General features: G+C 45.9%; 1 protein-coding gene across 1 annotated transcript; it reads left to right on the top strand.

Annotated features, from left to right (window-relative positions):
• Nucleotides 1-325: 325 nt before the first annotated feature.
• Nucleotides 326-9,870, top strand: COL8A1 (collagen type VIII alpha 1 chain). The gene is made up of 3 exons (XM_006029437.3): nt 326-432; nt 1,959-2,292; nt 5,950-9,870. Exons 2-3 carry the CDS (start codon nt 1,962-1,964, stop codon nt 7,854-7,856), a joined length of 2,238 nt encoding a protein of 745 aa, XP_006029499.1. The 5' UTR covers nt 326-432; nt 1,959-1,961; the 3' UTR covers nt 7,857-9,870.
• The last annotated feature ends 567 nt before the right edge of the window (nt 9,871-10,437 follow it).

The following is a 10,437-nucleotide window of genomic DNA, read 5'->3' on the forward strand; positions in this document are numbered from 1 at the left end:
TGACCCCCAGTTATCTTTCCTGCCTAGTGCAGTGGGGCTGGACCCAATGATCTTGTGAGGTCCTTCCAGCCCCTTATACAAAGTCACAGACTCATAGATTGTGTCAATTCTCCTCAGGGTAACAGGAGATTTGTGTGTCCCACCGAAGGGCTGACACAGGGAAGAGGGGCTACAGTGGCAAGGTATCTGCCTGCATTCTGCTAGTTGCACCTACCTCTCTCCCCAGCTGTGACCCAGCAGCAAGTGCAGTAAGCAGCTTTTTGGGTGGCAGCAGAAGCCATAGCTGAAGCCCTCTCCCCCTCACAGACCTTCCCGGGACTTACCTGCAGAACCTTCTGGGAGAGGGCTGCGACTGTTCCTTCTTCCTCATGAGTGCACCTGGTTGGGTTGCACCATCTTCCTGACTCCTTTAAGCTGGAGGCTGCCTTCAAGGTAGGCAAAGGAGTGTTCAGTGTCATATACTGTCACAGTTCAAAACAAAGTGTCCATTTGTCTTTTCTACCTCCGCTACCCTCAGGAAAAGAAGGCAGAGCAAAGATGGAAGAAGAGAGCTTTAAACTACCTGCATTGCTTCTGTATGCGCTCAGGCTAGCCAAGGGCCTGCCTTGACCAGCTCATATAATCATCACCTAGCCACAAGGACCTTCCAGATACTTTCCACAGTCAAAAAAAACACAACCCTAGTCCTCCCCACACAACAGGCGCTGGGCCAGAGGGTAATGAAGAGTTACCCTAGCAACTCTCTACCCACTGCAGCTGCTTCCATCACTCAAAAGATTTACCTACACCTATTTCAGGTGTGTTTAAGGCCTCTTAGCACTGCCACAACAATATAAGGGGCTAAGGGGAAAGCAAAGACACTGGTCCACATTTTGCAGTGAACATTTTGAAAGAACAGTACAGGGAGCTGCTAGAGTACAGTGTAGCACATAGAAGCATTTTCCATTACCTCAGACCACCTGTGACTGCTCCTAAACTGCTCTCCAAATTTATTCTCCTTTAAGAAGTCTCAGGTATCTGAATTCTTGCTCCCTGCCTCTCCTTAATTAAGGCAGCCAGTACAAAGTGTAAACGGAGACAGCTGAAGTATTGGTTAGGTTAGAATGAAGAAATGGCCAAATATCTTAAACCAGTTGATTCAGAGCTCATATATTCTGCAGATGCAGAGCTGGCTACTCCGTTCAGATTTATAATCCAGAAACAGAGAGTGCTTGCTTCCTTTTTTCATTTTTTTTTCTTCAATAATGATGTTTTTTCAGGCTTGTGAAGAAAACCTTAGGAACATGACCTGAGCATAGCTGATGCAAACATGTTGTCTTTAGTTTCTGGGCAGCTTGGCACAATACAGTAGCTCTGAGTGCAGTGAACTATCCTGTTCAACTCAATGAGGTATTCGGCTCTGAAACTTAGATATGATCATTGAAGTCAGCAGAGTTAGCTCTTTCACTGCTCCTGATTTCAAGCATGCTTCCCTCACAAGTTTTTGTCTACTTCCTACAGGAGAGCCAAAAGCCCCAACTATCCCAGCTACTCAAGCTTTCAATACTCCTGACAATTTATGCCCTGTATTGAGGACCATTATTTTCTACAAACCTCCACAACACAATGAACACTGAAACTGTGGAGAAGAGCAAACTCATGAGAAAAGACAAGCAGATTTTATATCAAAATGAACAAATGCAAGGGCAATTGTCCTGAGCTTTTAATTTATTAAAAAAAAAAAACTATTAGGAAGCTGCTAAAGAATTTTAACTGGAGTGACCCACAATCACTTTTATTTCAGTGCTCACTGGGTGCTGCTGGGCGGGGAGCGATCACCACTGCCCCCCACTGCTCCATGCTGTATGGGGGGTTCTGCACGAGCCCCCCTGTTGACTGCAGAGAATGAGGCCTGCAATGTAAGACAAGATTTGCAGATTTTCATCATTGTTATATATTTATTATTCACTCTTTTGCAGGTCATGGCTGTGCTGCTAGCCCCTGTACAGCTGCTAACAGTAGCAGTAACCATTTACCTAGAGCTAGTGAAATCCATTCAGGGCGGTGTTTATTATGGGATCAAGCAGCTGCCACCCCAAGTCCCACAGTATCAGGCCCTCGGACAACAAGTACCTCACATGCCATTGGGCAAAGAAGGTGTTCCAATGCAACAAATGCAGCAAATGCAACACATGGGCAAGGAGGTGCCCCACATGCAGTATGGAAAAGAATACCCTCACCTGCCTCAATATATGAAAGAAATACCACAGCTGCCACTGCTGGGCAAGGAGATGGCTTCAAAGAAAGAAAAAGGTAAATGTGTCAGAGAACTCACCTTTCCACTCCCCTCAGCTCCCCAGAGACTAACTCTGTGTTAGGTTTCCCATAACATTATTTGACTGCATATCAAAAATGGTCCTATAGCACCCCTGCCAATTGCTTCAACAGCAGGTAAGTTCACACAGCTTGCACCTCACTCCCTGAGCGATGGACCAGGTTCCCTCCAGGGAGCAGAAAAGCATGTGGGGATGCATATTCATCTTACATGGCTGGATATGCTCTTGTGACTGTTTCCTGAAAAAGAGGGCTGGCTTTCCTCCCATGTACTTTCTTAGCAGGCTTATATTTGCCACCACCCTTCAGCAAGCCAAAATTTGTATCATGCCTGACATCGGTGTGAATGGAGATATTCATGTATGCATCCACTCACCTAGATTGCAAAACCAAAGTTGCCTTCATAAAAGAAGAGTAGGAAGTCTGCATTCAGTTCCATGCTCTACCACAGATTTTATGCAGGACCATGGTCATCTGTAAAATGGAGATAACACTTCCTTACCTTATAGGGGTACTGGAAGGAAACATATAGCAAAGACTGCAACATTTGGATACTACAGTAGGAAGAATCCCATAATGAGTTGCAATATATACCTCTCATGACTAAAGAACATATAAAAAATCTAGCCCCTGCCTTATCCTGTGGCTTTCCATCATCTCTAGTAAAAATACAATTTTCTGCACTGAAACATTAGGTTATATCCCATCCAAATATCTGGTACAGCAAGAAGAAAGAGAAATGCTAACTGACCAAGAATTCCATTGTTGCAAAATATCTGCCAGTCAGCTGGGGATTTCTCTATAGACCTGCTATTTTCTCAGCAGAAAACCTGGGGAATTTTTACATGAATACCAGTAGGCTTGGCCAATCTACATCTGTAAATAGCTGTAAAATTCATTTACTTCATAGGATGTCAGGAGTATTACAGGGTCTATACAGTGTTTTGAAGATACGGAGTGCTGTAGGTGATATTAGCCTTAGGTCTTTGTGCCTCTGCCTGGATTTAATGGGTGTTAAGAAACTTCCTTCTACTTGCAGAGCTATGCACCTGCTGGTTTCCCCCTCACACCTGCCCCTCAAGTGGTGGGCAGAGGGAGGGGGGACATAAGTTTGGCTCTATTAATGCAGAGGGTGTCAGAATTTGCTGCTAAAATATGTCAGCGCAATTAGTAATACCCACTCTGAAGCAGGTTGGAAGGGCACCATTCAGAAGCACAGCACTTTTTCCCTGTGCTACCTTCTGGGATACTGTGCTACACATTCACTCGTACGTAGGGTGCATATCAAGCTATACTCTATTTTAAGCACTTTGAGACAATGAGTCAATGAAGATTTTTCAGTCCATTCAGATCTTTAGCATCAATATTTAGGGACACAAAGGTTGGTAGTGGGATCCAAGGATAAAGAAGTGGGTGGTTTAAGTACCATAGGTTAGGAGAGTCTTGGGGTGCCCAATTTCAGGACAATGTTGAAGACTTCACATCACTAGCTGCATTTTCTTGGTTAAGATCAATTCTTAATATTTGACTACAGATTTTTGTGTTTGACTGGCTGGCAGCAGTGGCTTTGAAACTGCAGACTTTATTTTTCTCAGAAGATCCCTTTCCTAGGATGCAAGCAATTAATCTGAAATATTAAATAATAAAGTGTATACTTTAAAGATATGTTTATTCAACACCTTATCAGGGTGAAAGCATTTGAACAAGATGTCTTGTCCTGTTCATCAGATCTGCCCTAGAAACTTTTGCCAGCAATGGTATTGGTCAGCAAGGTGATTTTTTTGCAATGCTTTTATGCCAACAACCACCTTGATGTAGATGAAGTCGTTGCAACATGAAATTGGTTTTTGCTTTCCAGAGGACCACGGATGTGCACTTTGCGGTGCCTCAAAGGCTTTTGAGGCACCACGAAATGCACATGAAGCATGTCAAAAGGTTCTCTGCACTGCATGTTTGTGCAGAGCCAAAATTAAATACTGGGAAATCCTAGGATCTAAAAAAATGGGTTTAAAAAAAGTGTGGTAGTACACATGGCAGCAGTATGTGCTGCCTGAAACCGGAGCCTGGCTGGCCAGAGCCATGATCTGGCTGCTAGCTAGTAGGCCTGTGCGAAGCGGCTAGTATTTGCTTTGGATTCGGCCGATTCAGGGGACGATGATTCGATTCAGTGATTTGAATCACTGTCCTGATTCAATTAGGCCAAATCTGATTCGGAGCCAGGCCCATCTGAATCAGCCAGGCCCTTTCCCTGCTACTCTCTCAGCCCCAGCAATGGCTGCCCACCCTCCCCAGCTCCCGACACTTGTTAAAAAAAATCCCCAGTGCTCACTGGGTGCTGCCGGGTGGGGAGCGATCACCACTGCCCCCCACTGCTCCACACTGCATGGGGGGTTCTGCATGAGCCCCCCAAATTCCCCCCCCCTCACTGTCCCAACCCTCCCATGGGTGCCCCACCCAGGCCAGCTCTGGCCCTTTAATAAAAACAAACAAACAAAAAAACCCTGGGTGGGGGGGCATCCCCACTGCCCCCCATTACCCCGCACCATGTGGGGGGCTCTGCACGAGCCCCCAAGGCTGCTGCAGGAGTGGTGAGTCCCAGGGCTTTTTTTTTGCTTTGTTTGTTCTTAAAGGGCCGGAGCTGGCCTGGGCAGGGCACCCATGGGGGGGCTGGGGGAGCAGGAGGGATCAAGGGGCTCGTGGCAGAGCCCCCCATGCAGTGTGGGGCAGTGGGGGGCAGCAGGGATCACCACCCCCCCCGCCCAGCAGCAAGCTTTTTTTTTAAGTACTGAGCTGGGGAGGGTGGGGGCAGCCATGGGGTGGGGCTTGCAGAGGTCCCCCTTTGGTCCCCTCCTCCAGCCCTCCCTCCCCTGCCCCTAGTACTTACCAGTTTGGAGTCAGCTGCAGCTCCCTGCTGCAGCCACCGGGGACTGTCCAAATCATCAAAGCTCTCCAAACGTTTTCCAATGATTTGGAGAGCTTTGAATTGATTCAGACCTTTAAATTGGTCCCCTGATTCATTTCAGATTTGGATATTCGGCCACTGAATTGGACTGAATCTCCTCTGAATCGAATCACCACCTGAAGCTTTGCACAGTCCTACTGGCTAGGCTCTGCATGCCCAGATTGATGCTGTTGCAGCCCTGGGAAGTCCCCAGGATCCCTGGTAAGGCTGCTGGAGCAGCCCAGGTGCTGGTCCCAGCTTCCCCCTACCCCATCTGGGGCAATTTGCCATGTGCCACAGCACACTTGCAGGGGCATTTTCTGGGGACATCTATGTATGTGCCGCTGCTATTTGTCCCTGGGGAAATGCACACACACGCTCATCTAGACTCACCCAGTACATCCTATTTTGCTAATCAAACGTATAAGGTAGATTAGCAATGGCACTTCTTGACCATTATAACTTCATCTCTATTAGGAAGGCAAAATGTTTAAGTGCAGATAAGGCTATAAGAAGTCATCCCAAAATAGTGATATTTTTGCATTTCATCACAGACTTGAAGGCTAACCCATATATATGACCAACTGAACAAAGAAACAAGAGAAACAAGAGAAATGTAGGGGTGAGTGAAACCATGTAGGTGACATCATGGCTAACATCTATCTGTCTGTTTCTGTCTGTCTTTAAAAAAACAGAAATCCCTTTAGTCAATTTGAGAGGTGAACAAGGTCCCCCTGGTGAGCCTGGACCAAGAGGGCCACCAGGACCCCCGGGACTACCAGGCCATGGAGTGCCAGGAGCCAAAGGAAAACCAGGTCCACAAGGATATCCAGGAATTGGCAAGCCAGGATTGCCCGGAATGCCTGGAAAACCAGGAGTAATGGGGCCCCCTGGGCCAAGAGGTGAGGTTGGACCAAAGGGAGAGATTGGGCTTATGGGAATACCAGGACCACAAGGACCACCAGGACCTCACGGACTTCCTGGATTAGGAAAACCAGGAGCCCCAGGATTACCAGGAAAACAGGGACCAAAGGGTGAACCTGGAATGAAAGGACCACCAGGAGCTCCTGGGATTCCAGGACCTAAAGGAGAAAAGGGCATTGGGATTCCAGGTTTACCAGGATTAAAAGGTCCACCTGGATTACCTGGACCCCCAGGAGCAGTTGGCCTTCCAGGCATAGGAAAACAAGGAATGATTGGGTTTCCGGGACCACAGGGCCCTATAGGTAAACCTGGACCTCCAGGTGAACAAGGGCCACAAGGCCTTCCTGGTGTACCAGGGATTCAAGGTCCACCTGGCCTTCCAGGGGTTGGGAAACCAGGCCAAGATGGAATCCCAGGCCAGCCTGGATTCCCAGGTGGGAAAGGTGAACAAGGCTTGCCAGGTTTACCAGGACCACCTGGCTTGCCAGGAGTCGGTAAACCAGGTTTTCCTGGACCTAAAGGTGATCGTGGCATGGGTGGTCTCCCTGGCCCACTTGGGCCTAAAGGTGAAAAGGGGCATGTGGGGCCTCCTGGCATGGGTGGGCCTCCTGGGGAGCCAGGCCAGCCTGGATTACCAGGAGTAATGGGGCCCCCTGGTGTCACTGGATTCCCAGGACCAAAAGGAGAAGGTGGAGCTGTAGGGCCTCAAGGCCCTATTGGTCCCAAAGGTGAACCAGGCCTACAGGGCTTCCCAGGAAAGCCAGGTTTCCCTGGGGAAGTGGGACCTCCAGGTCTGAGGGGGCTTCCTGGTCCAATAGGGCCAAAGGGAGAAGCTGGCCACAAAGGTTTACCAGGTCTGCCTGGTGTTCCAGGGCTTATAGGCCCTAAAGGAGAGCCTGGAATCCATGGTGCTCAGGGTCACCAAGGTCCATCTGGAATCCCGGGTATTGCAGGACCCAGTGGTCCAATTGGACCCCCTGGACTTCCAGGGCCTAAGGGAGAACCAGGTTTACCAGGCCCACCAGGCTTTCCAGGAATCGGGAAACCTGGTGTTGCAGGCCTCCAAGGACCACCAGGAAAGCCTGGGGCCCTTGGACCCCCTGGCCAGCCTGGATTCCAAGGTCCCCCAGGGCCCCCAGGTCCTCCTGGTCCTCCAGTAGTCATCCCACCCACCCCACCAGCCATTGGACAATATTTGCCGGAGGTGGGGCCAGGCCTAGATGGAGTGAAGACCCCAACTGGCTATATGGGCAAGAAAGGCAAGAACGGTGCTGCTGTCTATGAAATGCCTGCCTTCACAGCAGAGCTCCTCACACCTTTCCCACGGGTTGGGGTGCCTGTGAAATTTGACAAGCTCCTCTACAATGGCAGGCAGAACTATAACCCACAGACAGGGATCTTCACTTGCGAGATCCCAGGAATTTACTACTTCGCTTACCATGTTCACTGTAAAGGGGCCAGTGTCTGGGTGGCTTTGTTCAAGAACAATGAGCCGCTGATGTACACGTATGACGAGTACAAAAAGGGCTTCCTGGACCAAGCTTCTGGAAGTGCTGTCGTTCCGCTCATGCATGGAGACAAAGTTTACGTCCAGATGCCATCTGAACAGGCAGCAGGACTCTATGCTGGGCAGTATGTTCACTCATCTTTTTCAGGGTATTTATTGTATCCCATGTAAAGCAAAAAACACACAAAACCTAAACTTTTCTCTCTGCTTCAAACTTTTATACCATTGAAAGATGCATTTAAATGACTGTTTTGGACCACCTTATACAAAAAAGCAAAAAACAAACAAAAAAAAACAAAAACAAAAAGTACAAAGTTTAACATTATGCACAGCTAGTTATGAAATGGTGTAGTGAACATATTTAATAATGTGTATCAGGTTCATTACAGTTGTTTTGTACCCAATGGGGACGTATTAGCTGTACATTATATATTTCTGTGATACCATGCTTACTTCATTTCATTTACAGTAACGCAGTAGTAAGGTTCAAATCTAGCATATATCACTCACTCCTGTTGCCTACTTACATGAAACAATGATCTAAAATATGAGATGAAGAATAACTTAAAACAGAATGAGTCAGTATGAAATATAATATATAATTATATAAAGTTTGAGTGAACTTTTTTTTCTAAAACAGGGTTTATCTATCTACACCATAAGCGGCGACACTTCTAGCCTGAAATCTTTATTTTCCCTAATGTAAAATATCAGTTTTATATGTTCCATAAGTATGAGTCTACTCGATTTGTAATTGTGTATATTTTGCAGAAACCATGAAATCTGGTATTATCCACAAAATCAACGTAAATAAAATGCTGGCTCCCCGGGGGAACCAGTGGTCCTTGCTGCTGTAGCCCACATAGGGGGAACTCAGCAGCAGGTGGGACTGCACAAAAGGCAGTGTACAAGATGATGGCCGCCCCCTCGTCCTTCCTTCTTATGTTGGGGCCTCTCTGACAACCAGTACTGAGGGACAGGGCTGGTGGAGGACATCCGGGAAATATCCAAACTATTTACTCTTTATGTCATGACCAACCCATGAAAATTGTTTAGTCTCATTGCCATTTAAGTCCTGTTAGGTCCCTATATACAAGATGAGACAGGACATTAGTACAGGGTAGCTTTAATTATTGCTAAATGAGCCCATTTTTCAACACTCACTAGAATTGAAGGGAGTCTTCTATTGCCTTCCATAGGCACGGGATAAACCCCTCAAATGCCAAAGCATTGAAGAAGCCACCATATGCATTTGCTAAGTGAAAGATGGATAAAATTAATCTCAGACATGGTTCCAGTCCAGTGACTTCATGCATCTGTTATGCCAAAGGTAGCATTTTGGCCACACTGTAGCATTTTGGCCGATTCTTGTCAGTGCAGCAGACTCGTATCTATATACTCATGTTTCCAGACTCATGCTCAGAACCTGTGTTCTGTTTGGCTTCAGCAGTATGTTCTTGTTATTTGGTTCATCCAAACTTACACCAGTTTATGAGCAAATGAACAACAAGGTGCTGCTGCTGTGTCTACTAAAGAAAAAAAGTGAATAAATGGGCTTGAAGTGGTCCAGTAATTATATCAATAATAAGGTTCAAGCAAACAGATTTGAAAAATTTCATTTCACATAATAATTTCCAGCCCTTGTTATTTATTTTCATTGTGGATCATCTAAGTTGGTGTCAAACATAGGTTTCAAACTTGTGTATATGTGGGGAAAGCAACTTTTTGCAAGTTACTGTCTGTTAAGCAATAATGCTAGTTTCACAGCAAAAAAAAGTTAATTGCTAGGATTAATTTAAAAATAATAGTGTCCTCTGTGTTTCCCTTTTCAATGCTGCACATCACACTATGACATGAGTTAAAAAGCAGGTTGAACACTTTTCACTTTTGTTTTGGCTAAGGCTAACACATTTAATTCAAAATGAAGTAGGATCTTCCATTGAAAAAATGGATTTAACTGGCATTACCATTATTTAAATACCGAATTTAATGCAGCATAACCATCCACAAAAGACTCAGATGACAGTAGTGAGGTGTTCAGTCTCAGATATTTTATAGAATGTTGGCAGCAATGGACAGTTTACCAGCCATTGATAACTTGGTATGTTTCCAGGATATATATGAGACATGTCAACAGCAAATAATTTTTGTATTTAAGATTTTTGTACTGATTTGAAAAAGTATCTTATTAAATATCTTTAAAAAAAGGTTTCCTTCCTTTATTAACAGAAAGACTAGGGAGAAAATTTGAACCCATCATTCGGTTCATATTTTCATAGCATGAGCACACACACAGTTCAGGCAGGAACACAAAAGCACTAGTGTAATGAAGAGAAAGTCATCAAGACACCAGCCCTGAGCACTGACCCTGAGGGTGACACAAAAATAGCAGCAGCTGCACTACCAGCCTGGCCACTACTGCTGCGCATGGTGATCAAGAATCTAGTTACACTTCTGCAAAAAAGTGTGAATACAAAAGGCATTCTTTTTGGCCAAGCTGGCTCCTATTCATAATGTGATGCTAATAGAACTGCAGCACATATGCCAGTAGATGGTGTCTCTGGGCTTCTGAATGGACTGTAGTAGTAAACATTGCTCTGAGAAAAGACTCCTGAGACTTGCATGTAGCTTTAATCCTGTATTGCCTTGTATCAGCCACAGTGGAGTGTTGGATATTATATTCCAATGTACATGTGAATGGAGACTCTGTATGTATATGTATGTGTTGGTGGTGCGGTGAATATGGTTAAGC

The sequence above is a fragment of the Alligator sinensis genome, unplaced genomic scaffold, assembly GCF_000455745.1.
Source record: "Alligator sinensis unplaced genomic scaffold, ASM45574v1 scaffold327_1, whole genome shotgun sequence".
Classification (NCBI taxonomy): domain Eukaryota; kingdom Metazoa; phylum Chordata; order Crocodylia; family Alligatoridae; genus Alligator; species Alligator sinensis.

Excerpts from the sequence above, each read along its gene's own strand:
- COL8A1 (XM_006029437.3), top strand. The coding sequence starts at position 1,962 with ATGGCTGTGCTGCTAGCCCCTGTACAGCTGCTAACAGTAGCAGTAACC. Across the intron at positions 2,293-5,949 it reads GGCTTCAAAGAAAGAAAAAG|AAATCCCTTTAGTCAATTTG; the intron begins GTAAATGTGTCA and ends TTAAAAAAACAG.